Genomic DNA, 18,703 nt, shown 5'->3' with positions numbered 1-18,703 from the left:
TCAACTTCCCTTGTGTGACTCTGTCCATAAAGCAGTCTTTTACATAAGAACAAAAACAAAAAGAAATTAAACAAAATGGAATCATCACCATGTAGCACAACATCTGACCTCTTCATTCACTGTGAAATTGTAACATGCTCAGAATTCTTATGCCCAGTAAACTTTTGAGTAAGTTTTGCTATCACCAGTGTTTTTTGTCTGGCTTTAGCTATGTTAATCAGCACTGCTGAGTTTTAGTGCCCTCTGAAAGGAATTTTTATGGATCAAACTGAAATATGCTGCCATTTCTTGCAGGTGTAAATGATCCATGATAACACACACGTCAAACAGTAGTGAACATCTCGCTGTAGGGAGGCTACTTGCCATATTTTTTTCCCCTCTTGCTTAGCCAACAGATGCGGCAGAATGTATGACAGCGGGGGAAATGAGAAATGAGAGGTACATGTACTTGATTAAAATAATTGTGGATTTGGGACAACTGCTCTCGAAGCCTGTTTTTCTGCCTCCTCCTCTGCTACACTTTATCTCTTCAATCATTTATCTCAGTCCTCTGTAATGTAGTTGCCTACATATTTCACACTCCATCCTTACCATACTTCTTGGTGCAGCTTCTCAGTTATGCCTCTATGAAAAAAAAAAAAAGGAAAAAAAAAAAACAACTCAGCAAACTGTTGCTAAATCAGAAACTCGACTTTAACTACACATACATGCCATTATTATTTAACATATAATGTAGTGTAAAACAGGTTGTATGTAGAAAAAAAATATTTTCAGTGTGTTTCCATTTTGGTGTTAATTTTATTCCAAACAGTGTTGAATTTGGTATATGTGCTAAAGTTGATTTTGTAAGTTAATATTTAGCGATTGTAAGGTTGTAAGTTAAGGTGAAAGAAGGACTCACAAGCACTTCCAAGGTAAACTGGAAAGCCAGAAGCCAAGAATACAAATGATGCTGACTTGTTGACTGTTCATCAACTGCAGTTAGTTTAGAGGATTCACACACTGAGAGAGCAAACATATACCAACCATCTTTTATTAAAACAGCTATAACCAGTATTTTTTATAACAATGGAAAAAATATATTGTTAAAGTAGTGCTGGTGCTGAAAGTAGAGTAGAGTGAGTACTGGATATACATTGATTAGGTGGCCAGAAACATGACTCCAAATAAATGCTAATGTCGCTGCATTTCTAATGGATGTGTAAATAGGCTAATATGCTAACAAATTGGGCAGATTAGCTTGAAAGGTCAGTGTTCTGATCACAGTTTGTTTCAGCTGCCCCCTGGTGGCCAACCAACCTGGTTTAAAGGGAGCAGTAAACGTAAAGCTGTTTCAAAGCAAAAATAAATGTATTCACCTGTTATAATCAGGTGGTATCTCAGGGTATATGCAAATTTAAGAAACTTTTTAAGTTGTCCAGAACTTTAAAAAAACTCAACATCTGAGCAGCTCATATGTTTTGAACTTTAGCTTGTCCATGAACAGGCCCCTAATTTCTGCTACCAGCTGTTGCAACCCCAGTTTGCTAATTTGCTTTTAGCAAATACAAAATAGATTCTATTCTCTTTTTTCTATATGTCTCTTATTCATGTCACTTCATTATTATTATTATTATTATTATTATTATTATTATATTAATAAAAAAATACCTGAAGTTTTTTTGTTTTTTCAAGACATTGTTTCTAGGACCTTGCACTTGTGCCTGCCATTACTCACATTGTAGTTATTATGCCTGTAATTTTTACATTTCTAAAATCTTCCTGTCCCTCCCTATTTCATGGGTATCCTTTTCCTCCCTCTCCATCTTCATCTCCCTTGTCCAGCCTACCAACTTCTGTCTCCTTGATGCTCCACCCTTCCTTCTCCTTCACTTTCAGATGAGAGCAGTGATTTCTCAGGGTTTATTTGTGGCACACAGTAGCTTTGTGGAGCCTCACTTCTGCTTAAACACAAATTGATTTCATGCTCAAATCCTCTGAGTATGAATCACAGATCCTACACCTGCTCCCCACTACGTTTCTGTCTCCTTTTCCCCTTAAATCTCACTTTGTGTCTCTCCTTCCTGCCTTCACACCCTTCCAGCTCTCTGCTGACATGCACCTCCATGCACATGAGTACACACACATATATACACCTTTGAACCACAGCCTGAGGTGTGTGATGGCTGAATGGATAGGGATGCTGTGAGAGTTAGAGGGAGAGAGAGTTGGGAGAGAAGGAGTGAAACAGTGAAGGCCGAAGGCATCTGCAGGGTGGAACAGGGCAGTTTCTAGAAAGGCTGTGTGCAGGAAAATTGAGGAGCTATTTTCATGCCACATTAAGTTATACCAGCCTTCCGCTATGGGATTGTGCTCAGACAGAGGAGGCTTGCCTCTATTGTGAAGGCTAATAATCAACGCAATGGAGTTATTACCCAACACTACATTTCACAGGCCTAACCTAGACAGCATCAAAGAAGGGGAAGGAAGAAAGGGAGAGGGAAGGGGGAGATGTGAATTCCAATGGATTGTAACCAATGCTGCTTCTTCCAGCTCAGCATAATTTTATTTAATATGCTGCAAGTTCAGTTCAATAGATTTCCTGGATGAATGGGATCAAAGTCATAGGGGCAACATAAAAACGTAACAAAATGATGGGACAAATAAAAAAAAGGGAATCTCCATTACTGCATCCTTCCTGTCTGTCCACTGTCATTAATGTGACAATAGAGGCTGGTGGGTGTGGGAGCCCTTGCATTGGCTTTACATCTCTCTATTATTATTAACACCTCTCCAACCACATCCCACTGCTGTCTCTCTGGGGCAACATTATAGTGAAATATTAAGCCCCACTGTTATGCTTAAACATGCCTGTCACTGCAACACCATGTAAGTACATTAACTATACGGCATCTGAAAGTGTCATTATCAGTGGAAGTGTGAATATGAATCTTATCCAAAGCGTTATTATGTAACATGTTCCTGCACGTTTGTCAGTCAAGTCCCCAGCGAATATGTTTGTGTGAACAGATGATGGTATCAGGATGTTAACAGTGTCGCTTGTCGGCCAGAGGAGACAACAGTGGTAAATTGTCTGTGTAAAAGCAATCTGAAGTTATTGATAGTTTGTTTTGGGTTGTGCCCCTCATGTCTACTCACTACACTACTGTAAGAATATCAAAGCTCCAAAAGATGTACCACATGAAAATGTATACATGATGTGCCCCAGCTCAGTGACTTTTTTCGGGAAGTTGTAAGTAATACTAATTCCGATTTTTTCCTTGAATATGTCTAGCTGAATAAACTTGAGTCAGAGCTTATATTCATCCTGCTTGTTGTACTATAAAGCTATCAGCAATACTTTTGTATTATTTTTGGAGCAATGCAAGTATGTGTAAACATCTTCATGTAAAAGATAAAAGACTGAATTTTTCAGTCTTGTATAAAAAACTAGATATACAATTTGGGAATATTGAAGTCAAGAAATTAACAGCCAATAAGTATGATACAGAGATGAATTGGATCAACTAACCCAAACAACTCTACATTATTATATAATTCAATACAGGATTGCTGGAATTAATAACTTATCAAGTTCAAAGTGGCTATAAATCAATATTTTTATATTAACAATTGATCACGTGACTATGTGTAATGTTAAAATGTCTACAGTTTCCCTCAGCTCTAAGAGGTTTTTCAGTGTCTTTGGTCTTCTATTCTTTTGGATTTACAGCCCGTAACTGTGATGTTGTGGCTCACTCTCACTGCTTGCATCAGCATCGTTTTCAGTCACAGCAGGCAGCTATTTTCAGGAAAAAAGCCCCCAAACCCACTTTCAGCAAACGACAGACACACACAGTCGGTGACTAGCTGGTGAACATAGTCAAGCATTTAGCAGCTAAGCAGCCAGATATTTCCTTCAGGAGTTGGTTGATACTGTCCCATTAGAGTACAGGGCAAAAGGGAAGACCCAAATGCAGGACAACCAGGTAGGCAGGACTAGCTCCGTTACTTTACTTGAGTAGAGGGTGATAGTAAAGACTTACAGGCAGGCAGGTAGGGTAGTGTTAGTGTGGTAGCAGGTACAGCAACAAAACAGACACAGGTGGCAAGAACAAATATCTTCAGCCTGAAAATCAACATACAAGCTGACAGAGGAGCAGGTGGGACAGGCAGGTTTTAAATAGTGGCTGCGATAATGAGGAAAGTGGAAACAGGTGTGTAGGTGGGCGGGAAAGATCAGGGGTTACTGCACGGCAGGTTAACGTGGGAGTCAAGAATCAGGGACAGGTGGGAAAGACTGAGGGCATCTGGTGGGTGGATGGAGAATGGCAGCAGACAGAATGGCGAGAATAAACAAACAAACATGAATTGTGACAGGAGACCAAAAACAGAGTTAAAAGGAAAGTGAATATTAGACTTACATATGTAAAGAGGCAGCAGTTTGCAAACAACTTTGCAGCTTCAAATGTGATTATATGTCATTGTTGTATTTACAGCTTGTTTCTGCAAGTGGCTAAACTGTGATAACATGGTGCTAGTGTTGTTTGGATTGCATTAAATTGATCTTATTTTGTCTATTGCACACAACAGGATGTTGATTTGACACCAAAGTTAACTAAAGCATTAACCTTTAATTATTTACAAAGGTATCACCAAAGAAAAAAAAAACAAAAAACAAATATAGCCGCTAGCAGCAATTATCAAAGTCCAAGCAGCTTGCAAGCATTTAAATACCATATTAATTAATTGCTACTGGATTTGTGATGGAGCAGAACTGAAGCAGGACTGAAGCAGGACTGAAGCACTCACCTATTAGACAATTAGTGTCATTTTAATGTTGGTGTAAAAGTGCATTGTAAAAAATCATTCTGCTGGTTTCAGGAGAATAATCAAATAATTTGGTGACTTTGACTTTGTAAAAAAGGAAAATGTTGTGCATACAATAAATATTATAGCAAGATTATAGCAATTAATATCACTGATGACTCACTGTTTGTCTGATCCAAACACCATTTGAAACACTTGATATCTACCATCTTGAGAATCTCTGTTTGAATTTTGGTGAGATTTGAATGAAGACTAGCACTTAGCCCATCATTTTATTATTGCTTCCCTACATGTCACCATGTTGGCTGGATTTATTCAATTAACTATACCTTGCAGCACAGTCAGACAATATTTAGGTTCTAAAGAACTTAATAACTGCTTGTTATCTATGACAAACCAGATCTTACCTTGTGAAAAAACTGGAGGAGGGCACTGCAGTTTTACAAGCCTTCAGCAGGACATCCAGCAAGCCCGGGCATGTTTGCTGTTTGTGATTGAGGTGCAAGATGATTAAAACCAATGATTTCCCATTGGGTATAATCCATCCAATTTTCTTTCTACTTCTCTTATTCTATTACGGTTAGATTTTCTCTATCAAAATTAACGGAATTAAGATATGTTGAGTTCAACTTAAAGAAATTACTTACAGGCTTTCTTATTGAGTCAATGTTGCTATCATTTATTTACTAAGTGTTATTTCACTGCAATCTAAGTTTTTACAGTATATTTGGTTGAGGCTTATATATGGGATGTGTTCAAGTTGGTGTTCATCACCATGCCCAACCCAGTAACCAAATCTTGTTTTTACCTGATTAGTTATGTGAACAATTTCCTTAACTATTGTTCATATTTAATTATTTTTTATTTTTTTACAGCATTGTTTTTTGGGGCTCAAACTCCTAAGGACGGCTGTGTGAAGGAAAATGTTCTGACGTATGTTGTTAACTCTGATCTTCAAAGCTACCTGAAGCCCTTTTGACCAACAGACTGAAAGAAAAGGCACATATATGTGAATTAATCTAAAACACATCAAAGTGTGTCAGATTAATCTACAATCCACACTATGCAGCACATGATTAATTTGTGCTTTTGAGATAAACACCTTATAGAGTTTACCTGTGGAGAAAACATCTGACAGCTGCTCATTCCGGAACAAACTAACACTACATCTGTTGAAATGATCAATGGTAGTGGAGGCCATGGCGTTTGATTGCAAAGAGTCTTTTTATTTTTCCTTGTGTTCAAGTACGGTCCTCTCTCAGCACAGTCATCTAAGAAGCATGGACACACAATTACACACAACTCGCACCAGAGCCTGAGCATCCTCAGGTGGGATTTGTTTTTTGTCTTGATTGAAGGGGTGGGGGTGGGGGGGTGGGAGTTCAGCAGTTTCCACGTTTAGGTCAAGTGAACAAGAGTCCTGTTGTACACCACATAATCATTTTTTTTCTCTGCGAACATTTGTTGCATTTAGTGACAATGACATCTGCACATAAAAATTATATATATATATATTTAAATTTATATTTATATTCATATATTTATAGATTTGTCATTCTATATCAACAATTCATTCTAGTGATTTTTACCTTGGTTTTTCATGTTGTAAAACTGGACAAACTGTCAGTAGGAATGCCTTGTTTGGACATTGATTTATACAGGAACGCACACGTACATACACGCAACAGAGGCATACGCACACTACTACACACATGCATGCATAGATACGCTCGCTCAAGTTTACGTGTACACACACAGGCCACACATTCGATCACATACGTGCACATGTACAGAAACACACACACACTCATGTCCACACACATACACACACGCGCGCACACACACATGTACGCACACACACACACACACACACACACCAACACATGCTCAGCCAACACAGAGAGGCAGGTCTGTACATCTATAGGAGGGAGGTGATCCCCACGATCCCCAGCAATAAGTATGTTTTCACCTGATCAAAACACAAGAAAATAAAAGTTACAAACAGCAGAGGAAGTCATCCAGTCATTGTCTGTAAACTTCGACAGAATGTCCCTTTAAATTCCTCTAGGACTGGTCGAAGAGGTGTCAAAGTTTGGCACAATGTCACATCTCTCGCTTTATCTTTATCTTTACTGTACATGGAGATGTACAGTATTCACGGTAGCTCTTGCTGGACGGACCAGTTTTTATACTCAAATGATGATGAGAAACCACTGAAAGTTGACATGGTCAAACATATTAGCTCCCCAAAAGGAAAAGACAACCTTTTCCAAAGTGCTTTAAACATACACATATTTTCTTTAGGCAGTGAAAAAGCACTTTTCAGCCTTGAGCTGCTTTTGACGTTTGGGCATGTCCACAACAAAATGAACTTGATAGAGAGAAGGCCTCCTCTCGTGCTTGGAAAAGGGCAAAAACAAAGGTATCCACTGACGTCCATCCTGATGATGTCTGTCTTTTATGCTTCTTGTGTTTGCATTTCACGTATTTTTGTTGCTTTTTGTTGTTTCAGTCAATAATCAGTCATGGGAAAAAAAAAATCATATTTTCATAAGTGGCCCCATCAAAAACGTGTAATATACACACTATATCACCATTGAATTTTATACAGGAAATAAAAATGCTTTTTTGAAAGTGAAAATTTAGAAAAGTACAAATAAAAAAAGATGTGAAAGAATGACGACAAAAAAGAAGTCTCTTGAAGATGACATTCCTTGAAAGAATATTCAAAAGCCTCTGTAGGCAGCAAGGCCATTGCAACAAAAAAAAGGGGGATAAAAGCAGTGCTACGTTTGTCACTTGGGTGAAACGGTAAACATCCACTTCTTGTCTTGTGCCTGATGTGCTTTCATCTTTCTCTGTGCTTTTATTCTTCCTAACCTCCTCAAAAAACTTAATCGCATCGTTGTCCCTCTTCTCTGCTTCTCTGTATCTTTAACAAAAGCTCAGGCCACTTCCTGTTTTATAGAGTCATCCAATTCCCATTATCTCTCACCTTTCTCTCCAGGCCTCTGTGTACTCTCTGCCTGGACATTTTTCTCTGTTTCTATATTCCCCTGCCCACTCCTCTCACACACTTTCAAAAACACTTGTTCAAATCTAATCCCACTTGCTCGTTATCCAGTCACTATTGCAATTAAGCTGACCTTGAGGAAAGAAAGTTCTTTAAAAAGAAAAAAAAGAAAAAAAAAAAAGAAGGAAAATGTTGGCATGCACATGCACAGTCTTTCTTAGTCACTCGTCCTGGCTTCCCTTCTTAACCCCAATCAGACTTAGTCTTATTTTAGAGAACAATTATTTCCTGCCATAGGCTACAAGATACCTGTCCAACATGCCACTTGCTGTCACTTTGTGTTCATCTGCTGCTGATTGTTTGCAAAAATAATCCCCTTCACACGCATACTCTCTTGCCCCCCATCATCATAGTAACTACACCCAGGAGTCAGGCGAGGCCGGATAGTGGCTGGTTTCATAGTTCAGTTCGCTGTATGGCCGAGAAGCTGAGTAGAAGTCTACATAGTTGCCAGTGGATTTGAGGCCCAGGTGCATGCGCAGGTCTTCCCGCGGGTCACGGGGTGGTCCAGTGGAGCTTTGAGGCTGCTGAGGTTGGGCCTGAGACTGGGCCTGCACCTGTACCTGCGGCTGTGGCTGGGATGGGGGAGGTGGAGGTCCCTGGTCCTCGTAATAGGCCTCTTCAAAGCTTCGGCTCTGGCTGTGAGGTGGAGGCTGAGGTGGCTGAGGCTGGGGGAAGGAAGGAGGGGGAGGATAGGGGTCGTAGTCTTTTAGCACAGCTGCTGACGGGCTGTCCTGCTGAGGCTGGGGGGACACGACGCAGGGCTGGGCTGGAGCCTAGTGAGGGAGCAGCGGTAGTGAAGAGTGGGAGGTGAGGGAGAGAGATGGGGAGGTGGGAGTGAGGTACAACAACCAAGAATGTCATAGAAATGTGGGTAGTGGGGGTAAAGTGAAAAGGGGGGAGATGGAGAGGAGCGGAAAACAACGGTAGAGTGAGAACCTGGGGGAGAACAGTTTGAAAGGCAGGCATTATGGGTATAAAGGCTCAGATAGGAATCAGCTGGGAAGGCACTCAGTGAATGCAGTGAATTCTCTATTACATGCAGGTATAGAAGGGGTCAATTCATCTCTCACATTGTAACTCTCACAGGCTAGTTGTGTGTATGTGTGTAGCTGTATGCATGGAAATGCAGTCATATGTGTAAAAGCCCTTTGCTTCTACATCTATTTCAGTTATTAAGTAGAATTTAAGGAACAGTGGGAAACCCAAAGTTTGTATCGATACAAAAGAGCTTACACAGTAATTATGTATTCAATACAGATGAAGTCATACCAAATTTTAAATTCTACTCTTGACAGTCAAAGGCTATGATGGTTTCTTTTGCTTTTTCCCTCTTCACCAGCAGAGCCATTAAACAGAAGCAAATTAACTCTCAACTGTGAGAATGATTTTAATTGGCAATTGGGTGTGGCTTCAGGACGCTGTGGTTCGACGCTGCCTTAGCTTAAGGCATCTCCATTGCACATACTGCCATTGTGTATCTTATCACAGTGAGACACTTTTTGTGTGCATGTGTGTGCCTATTCCATTCTGTTGCTATCTTTCTTATTAACCACCTTGTCATGACAGCATATGCCAATTTATGAAACCCCTAAAGACATGCACTGTTAAAACCTGCTGTGCCGTTGTGTGACTGTGTGCACATACAAAAGTGTGTTGGTGTAGTGCTTTTGTAGAGTACTGTTAACTCACCTGGTTTTGTTTGATATCATCACTGGCAGTCAGGTAAGAGTTTCGGAACAATGTGGATGTCCCACACGATACTTGAACTGGATGTATGAAAGATCAAAAGAAAAACAGAAAGACAACACCTTTAAGGGAATGTATGATAAAGATGACTAGTATCACTACTACTGCTTATAACAATAATTCAAAGTACAGCAAAACCATGGGAAACTCCACAGTTAGCTTAGTCTGAAATCAGCTAATTAGAGTCCAAATCTTCCTGTAGGTTGTCTAAAAGCCTGGCAATTAGTCTGTCCCTTTTGATCTCATGAGAACACTGACAGAGAGGCACAAAAGAACAGAGACAGAATGACAGAATAGAAGTGAGACCAAGAGAAAGAGAAAGAAACAAACAGAGAGAGGAGAGCTGGTTAGAAAGCTGAACAGAAAGATACTGGAAAGAAAGACTGGCAAAGATTGAGAAAAAAGTCTGAGTAAGAGAAGAAAAATAGTTTGAGGTCGAAAAAGAGACAGATAAGAGGAGAGAGCCAGAGGAGAAATAGGGAATGAAAATAGAAGAGAAAGAAAGATAAAGAGGGGGATAAAATGGAATCATTCAATTCGTCTCTGTCTATCCATCACACACACACCTGCCATGCCGTCTTTCCGGGATGTGTGCTCTCCTTTGTTGCTATGGAAACCAGCGTTGGTTGCTGTGGAATCGTAGTCCATCTTGCGTTCCTTCAGACTCATCATCTCTCTGGGGGAGGCTGGAGCGCTCGCTGCACATGCACACATGAATGCAAGGATGTGCGCACACACACACACACACACACACACACACACACACACACACACACACACACACACACACACACACGCACACACAATTATAAGCATGCACAGGGTGAGGGCATATGCTGTTGGGCTGCTGGGTTTATTGCTCATTATTTTGTGTGTGTGTGTCTTGGTCTTTCAAGGTGCACAGTCATTATTCATCATTTAGCTTGTCAGCATTAAGAGTCACCTTCAGCATGTTAAAGGACATCTGGGAATTCACACACACATATGCATACGTCACTTTTGGGGCACATCATTTGAATATCAAATTTCACATCTGGTACATGTTTCCTCAATTCAGACAATATATTCCTTTTTTCTTTATGTGTTTAAAGCTCATGTGAAATATCCAGTTCTGAAACCGGCAAACTACACATTAAAAGCTACAACAAAGGTTCATGAGCATTATACCATTGTACAAACAGGCCTTATTAGTTTTGTCTTGACAAAGATGCCTTATCTTGAACAGTGTCACAACTGGCCATGTAGCCCCACATCCTGTAAATGACAATACTCTCAGCATACAGCAAAAACAAACATTGGGGAAGGCCAGTGTGATGCTGTAGTTTCCAAGTTTCCATGCTATGTTAAAAATAACCATGATGGTAATTGGTGTCAAAAGATTGAACTTCTTAACAGATGTTTAAGTTCACAACCAGCTACGACCAGACTGGAAGTACAGAAATACCCCTACAGCCCAACCAGCTGAGATCAAGTGCCCCTTCATCTACACAAGTGGTCACACTCCCAGTGTGCTCCTCTAAATAGATTTTAAAGTGGATGTTATTTAAAAAGTGGGTATTGTTACAATAGTTATTAGCTATTATAGGAGCATGGTTATAAGGATGGCGATTTGTCTGTCCACTGTCCATATCTTAACAACTCCGGGATGGATTTGCATGAAAATTATTTCAGACCTGCTCCCCTCAGGATGATTTGTGATAACGGTCCCTTAATGTTTCAATCTAGCACTATCATCACATCAAAATTTACTATGTCCAGTACTAATGACATTCTCATCAGATAAAAAACATATTTTTTTTGCACTTATCTGCCTCACTAAAGAGCCCCTGTTGGAGCCTCCTTCCTTCATTGTATTCCCATCAGCTAACTGGCAAATGGTAGAATGCTCGCAAACAAAACTAAGATGGTGAACATGGAAAATATTATATATGCTAAACTTCAGCAAGCTGTCATTTATCATTGTCACTGAGAGCATGTGAGTATGCTGATGTTAGTGTTGAGGTCAAAGCAATGGTGTATCTGAACACAGCTTCACAGAGCTGCTAACATGGCTGTAGACTCTGAGCTTGCTTCCATACAAGACATAGAGATCTTGGGATTGTATATCTAAGCTTGGTCTTTATTTTTCTTGTAGGTTTGGTCAAGGTTGGATTTGTACTACTAAGGCTTGATGTAGCACAAGCTGAATATGTCAACCATTCATGTTTTACTTTTAGCATTTTATTCAACTTCCCTGCCCTCTTGCTGACTAGTTTTCAGACACTCAGCAGCAGTGAACAGGGAGGCTGTCCTATGCAGCAGTAGCTGGTCATTAACTGGTTATTGGGATGATAAATGATATACTTAACGTTTGCCTCACTCCAATTTCTAATTTCTGTTTTATTATAACAGCTATTTAAATTTCAAATCTATTTTATTTCTTCCAATTTTTTCTATTTCTGCCTCTTTCTCAAGCTTTGAGACCAGGTATATTTTACACATATGCATACATCAATGTACACATGCCTGTGCATGCCCATACATGATTTGGTATAAATAATGTATATAAAATGTCCAAATCTCCCTCTCAGTCTTCCACACACACACACACACACACACACTCAGCATGTCACAATATAATCCCCTTATAGCATACTTTCACTCATTGGCTCTTATCTTGACACACTGAAATGCCAGAATTCTGCCTACCTGTGTATCAACCCTTTCAGTTTGCTTAACTAAACATTCCTGTAACACACATACAGTATATTTTTGCAGTATATATAATCTATACACTCAGAAGAAAAGGACATTTCAAAAATAAGATATTTGGACCCGTTTAACCTAAGGATCGTGGATGATTGTAAAACTGTAGCTACTGGAGAGAAACATGTGCAAGACAGGAGCTGTTTTGACACTTTTGATATTTAATTTTTTATCATTTGACACCTCTGCAGCAGATTCCATTAAGGTGGATTCTCAAACCTTTCACAGGCACCCCCAGAGACAAAGCCATCGCTACTGGTTATGGTTACCCTGGGGACCTGGCTTATAACTGCTGGATATGAGAGCCTGGGAGATTTGTTCTATCTGTGCAAAACACAGCAGGACCCTGTGGGGGCATGATGGATGCAAAGGTCTCACTCTCCCTCTGTATCTCCCTCTGTCTCTCTGCCATCCTCGCAGCCTGCAACCTCCCTTGCTTCTCTCTCTATCTCTTTCATAGTTTTACCACTCTCTCCTCACACTAACTCTTTCACTCCTCCTCTCCTAGTGTGCCTGCACACCATCATTACTCCTTCTGCTTTGATCCATCTCTAAGGGGCCGGATTGCAGTCTAGAGCATATGCAGAGAGGAGATACAGATACATGCGGGTGTGTGTATGTGTGAGTGTGTGTGTGCGTATTGAGGCGGCCTGTAAAGAGTGAGAGATCAGAGGGAGAGGTGAGAAGAAAGTAAGATGACTGCAAAGAGGAGGAGGAGGAGGAGAATGGGTAAACGAGAAGAGCCAGATGAGTGAAAAGGCAAAGTGGGAGGTGTGGAGTATGAGAAAAGATAGGGGTAATTTCACGCCATTTCCCATTTTACCCCTGACCCCCTGCACTGTACTTCAGACATCCACAAATTTCTCTCTTCACTATGATCTCAAAATTCCTTTTTTTCAATGTCACTGGCCAAAGTCAAATCCTCATCCTTCACCTCCTCTTCTCTGCATTAACCATCCCTCAATCCCTAATTCTTCTTGCCTCCTTGCTTTTTCTCTTTATCTCCCTCACACACAAATACACAGTTTTTCTCTCCCTTTCTGACTCCCTCTGTCTCTCTCTCTTAGTAAGGTCCTTGAAGACCTCTCTAAGCCGAGAGGAAGGAAAAGTACTTTTCTGCCTCATCAGCTTGCTAAGCCTGGTGTGGAGAAATCACAGCTAAAGGCTCTTCTACTACTGATGCTAACAGCTAATGCTAATGCGCCCTTTGCAGAGCATGAAGGCCAGTGGGCTCAAGCTAAAGGCTAACGATAATCATACTTTATAGCATGAAAGCCTGGGGGTTGGGAACACTGACGCTAACAGCTATTTAGTCCCGTAGTAAAGACTGATCGACTGGCAAATATTGATGCTACTGGCTAATATCTAAATTATTGCTCATTATAATCCATGTATCTCTTGTGCCTTCTAGTTGTCCCCATGTCCCACATACATGTGCACATATTCTTGTAGTTGAACCTTTGCACATTTTGCTGGATTAATTAATTACCCAACAAGGGAGACTTTTTCTCATAAATATATGAAGACAACAAAGATTTTTAACTAAATGATTTTAGAATGAAATAAATCCTTTAATGTGAATGAATACAAGAAAAAAAAACGTCTTTTGATATTCTATCATCCTACCTTTAAAAGTATTGCAGTATATAATTATATGTATGTATGTATATATATATATATATTATATATATATATATATATATATATATATATATATATCAAAAGATTTTTTTTCTTGTATTCATTCACATATATATAAAAACACCTAGCATGGCTCTGATCAACATCGTGACAAGATTTGAATTTACATTGAAATAGTTCCATTTAACTGTTTGTAAAACCACAACTTACTGTGTTTACATTTCAAGGTGTGTACCATGTAAACAAACAAGTGCCAGTATTAATTAGTAAAAGGTAGAGGTATTTGTGGGCTAATTGTTTAAATTTTTTGACAATTTTTCACCCTGCCTCCAGTCTTTATGCTGCATTTAAGCTAATCTCATGTTGGTTATAGCTTCATATTTAATGTAAAACTCACATGTGAGTGTGGTTTTAATCTTCCTGGAGCAAAGAAGCGTACTTTCAAAAAAATAAAAAAATGCCACATATACCCAAAATGCTGAATTGGTTGAAACAGCCTTTGGCTACTTTCTCATCAGCATCCCATCAGCTGTGGTCTCATTTCTGCCTAGTTTTGGGGATTTGAAGTATGATGATAGTGAAGTGTGATGATAGATTCCCTTTTTAACCAACTCTTGCCCAGGAACTTTCCAATCCAAATTCTATCTTTTCTCTAAATATAAATAAACCTCTTTGGGAGGGGATTGTCTGCTTGACAAAATTGTCCTTAAACCTGAAAGAGAACTGTGCTACAAGAAGGAAAAAACACATATATACTGAAAGTGTCTTATGTTCCTCACCAGAGCGATTATTTGGGGACGTCCTGACAGGGGAGACAGAGGGAGTTCGAGAGGAGGAGTAGGGTCTCTGTCTGTCTCTCTCTATCGTTGAGGCAGAGCCCACAAAGTGATACTGGGAGTAACCGTCCTGCAAAACAAACACAGAAAAGATTGGCAACCATTTGCGATAACTGCACAATCACAAAATTTTATATTCCGTTAGTTAGATGTATATATATATATATATATATATATATATATACAGTACATTAAGATGTGTACACAAGAGTCACTTCCCTTTGAAGAGTTTCACCAAGAAGTATATGTGAAATCTGTGTTTTTATGAGAGTTATGATATACTGTATTAAAATTACTAACTGTAGTCCTATTACTTATATCTAATCAATTATCCCAACCTCCTATTAGGACAAGTAGCCATCAATTATATACATTTCATGAATATTTTGTATATCTATTAATGAATGATCATCCATCAATCTTCAAACTTGACAGCTTCAAAGTTGTAACCTTCAATGGACAAAAAGAAATAATAATTTCAAACAAGAGTACAAGTACAACAGAAGTAGTTCTTCAGCAATGTTTTCAACACTGATTCAATATTGATGAATCACAAAACTATATTTGTAGTGGTTTGGAGATATAGGCTCCCATGCACCGATGGAACTGTAGTTACTCCTTCATAAGCATAAAAGAACTGTTTAAGAGAGTGTAGGCAGTTAAGGATTTCTCTGATACACAACTTGAAGACAGAACAACTTTGTACAAAGCCTGAAATGATGAATGAAATGGTTGGAATATAAAACACCAATTTCTAGTACATCAGTTGGATTCAAATGACTATTGTCACGACAATGTGACGTTTAGCAGATGTTTAGCAGACGTTTGGCAGATGTTTAGCAGATGTTGGGTTTTGGTCACCATACCTCACGACTAGAATGTCAGTATTTTATATGTCAAGATGGTGTTGGCATGAGACACCCGATGTCACAACCTACATGGTGGGTTGATTCCCAGCTCGTCCAGTCCGCATTTTGATATGTCCTTTGGCAAGATACTGAACCCCAAATTGCCCCCAATCTATCATCGGTTTGTGCATGTGCGTCAATGGTAGAAAAAGCACCATATGTGTCGAAAATAGTGCTGTATTAATGTGTGTGAATGGGTGAATGTGGCTTCCATTGTAAAGCGCTTTGAGTGGTTGATAAGACGAGAAAAACCTTATATAAGTGCAGTCCATTATATTCAACTGAATATCAATGTCTAACGACACCGATGGCCAGCTGCGTGCCTGCTGGGCACTTACAAACACAGACAGCAGGGACAAACTGATTGATGGTTGATAATGCCCGATTAATATATATACAAAATATTCCTAAAATGTATATAAAAAGCGGTCACCTGATGGGAGGTTGGGATTATTGATGAAATATAAGTAAAAGGATTTCAGCTATGAGCACAGTTCTGCACTCTTTGACATGACTCACTCAAAAATGAAACATTTCTATGAGAAACTACATTTCAGTGTTGGTTTTCTTGAGTACACAAACATGTGGCACATCAAAAATGTATTCTGAACACTCAAGGACACTGACAAACACACAACACCCACACATGCCGTACAACCATCCACACACCATAAATTAACGCACTTGCATCAAGCCTGAGCTTAGTGAATATCCCACTGTCCTTGTAGAAAAAAAATAATACAACTAACAACTCCACAAGCATAATTACTGCCAAGCCAGTGACTTTGTATCTGTATTAGTTTAGCAGTAATTGAAGCAAAGCCCTTTTCATAAAATTGGATTGTGAGAGTCAACAACAATCATAGAGCTGGAACCAAATTCAATTTAGCATTAAGATAATTGGGTACCTCTGAAAGCAAAGCACATGCTGATGATTAAAGATAATGTAGACATGTTCTATCATAGCTTTGCTGTCTGGGGGCCACAGTTAAGCAGTGGGAAACTGTGACTGTGAGCACATGGGAGAGGTGAGTCACTTCAGTACAGTTAGGCCTGAGTGGAGGAGACGAGGAGACGAAGGGGAGGAGAATGAGACAACTGAGGAGCGATGAAGGAGGCAAAAAGAGAGGGAGGAAGAACAGACAGGGTAGAAGCTGAGAAAGACAAAAGACGACAGTAAGTAATGAGAGCAAGGAGGAGAGGGAGATGGAGAGAAATGAATGACAGGAGAGTAAAGATAGCAAGAGGAGGAGAGAGGTAACAAGAAGGAAAGGTACAGATGGAGAGGTAGAGAGACAGCCAGGGAGAGAGAAGTAGGCTGGAGTGAGCATAGTCCCATGTCCTCCCTTGACTCCTATTTCCTGGCAGAACACTGAGGACTAATAGAAAGCTGGATCCTCAGTAGTAGTTCAAAGGTAGCTCACTTCCAGTCTCTGTCATCCGTCCCTCTCTCTTTTCCACTTCATCTATTTATCCACCACTCCTTCAGTGTTCTCACTCACCTTGTTTCACATTCGCTTTCTCCTTTTCCCCTCAACAAATCTCATTACAAACTACGTAACCTCCTTATGGTATGATGGACCTCTGTACAATTTGACACTCTCACACTGGCATGGTGCTCATATGAACATAGTCACTGAATCCTGAAGGAAGAATTATTTAGAGTGATATATGCAGTGTGCTGTCTATAAATGTGGTTCACATATGCGGTCAAGGAATAATCCGTTAGGGTTCTTAAGGGCTGTCTCCAAGCAAAATAAGAAAAGGTTGAATTTTACAATAATTTGAGAATGGTCATAATCAGAATTGACGGTATAGAAGAGAATATACTTAAATGTATTTAAATGGCAGTCAGAACCATACATTTCCCACTTATTGTATTTCTACTTTACACCTCAGTCAGCTGAGTGTTGGACTTTTCTCACTGGTTGCTTTGTCCCTGTCTTGTTCCTCTTAAGTAGCTATAAAGGTTAGAAAAATCATTATATTCCACACTGTGTGACAGTATGATGTACTGTATATTCTGTATCAGCGTGTTCCAGCTCTTCAGTGATTTAATGTTGTTTATAATGTGAAATATTCAAACCCTTGATTCCCCATAATTCAGCCTGGTATCTTTGGAAACTGTGGGACAGAACGTTTGTTCTGTGGGTTTGAACAATGATTGGCTGCACAGCATCAGTTTATAATGTCTGACCCATCAGCCATTCAGCAAGGTTTAATAGGTTAAATAAATATTAAATCAACATTAAATTTTCATATGGGACCAAATCAGACTTCACTTGCAGGTCTGAAGTCTCTCTTTCTCTTTTTGCACCATTTTGCACCAAGGTCCTGTTCTGCTTTTTCGGTGTCAGTGTGTACTATGAAACCTTACCTTTGTCGCAAACAATATGTCTTCACACCTACAGACATCAGCCACATCAGCTCCATCTAGGGTATCTGGGCTTTCTGATTCTCACCTATTCTCATCTTACCTTTTTTTCCAACTCTTTCTACCCACTTCCTCTTTCTCTCTCAAGCTCCCTAACTCTCCTTTCAGCCTACTGTAAAAATGAGAGAAAAAAAAGAAAAGTGGTTGCTAGGGAACTATTCTGCCTGTTGCTCTCATCATCACTTGATGGTTAGTTGAAGGTTGTGGGACTGCAAGGTAAAAAGGATTTACTGCCCCAACAAATGAGGTGTATGTTTGTGTGTGTGTGTGTGTGTGTGTGTGTGTGTGTGTGTGTGTGTGTGGTTATACATGATGAGTGGTGGGTCCCCTCTGGGCCTCGGCAACAACTGAACATTGTCATTTTTCCATCTCTTCAATCCTTTTCTCTCTCTCCCTCATTTCACACTCACATTTTCAGTTTTACAGTTGCATACTCTTCAATCACACACGATCCACCTTTCCTAACAGAAAATAATGTGCCTTTTATTTGTTCATTCTTTATTTTCAT

At 39.6% G+C, this 18,703-nt stretch overlaps 1 protein-coding gene across 1 annotated transcript in view; it reads right to left on the bottom strand.

The window, feature by feature from the left end:
• Nucleotides 1–6,014: 6,014 nt before the first annotated feature.
• The window catches only part of ctnnd2a (catenin (cadherin-associated protein), delta 2a), a 278,083-nt gene continuing 265,394 nt past the window's right edge, over nucleotides 6,015–18,703 (bottom strand). Inside the window, exons 22-25 of the mRNA XM_056364392.1 lie at nucleotides 14,797–14,923; nucleotides 10,198–10,329; nucleotides 9,575–9,651; nucleotides 6,015–8,658 (exon numbers count right to left, since the gene is read on the bottom strand). Of these exons, the coding sequence (XP_056220367.1) occupies nucleotides 8,239–8,658; nucleotides 9,575–9,651; nucleotides 10,198–10,329; nucleotides 14,797–14,923 (756 nt within the window). The 3' untranslated portion in view covers nucleotides 6,015–8,238. The remainder of the gene's footprint in view (nucleotides 8,659–9,574; nucleotides 9,652–10,197; nucleotides 10,330–14,796; nucleotides 14,924–18,703) is intronic.

This window comes from Seriola aureovittata, chromosome 20 (assembly GCF_021018895.1).
Source record: "Seriola aureovittata isolate HTS-2021-v1 ecotype China chromosome 20, ASM2101889v1, whole genome shotgun sequence".
Taxonomy (NCBI): domain Eukaryota; kingdom Metazoa; phylum Chordata; class Actinopteri; order Carangiformes; family Carangidae; genus Seriola; species Seriola aureovittata.
This window is presented reverse-complemented; position numbering and strand designations above follow the sequence as displayed.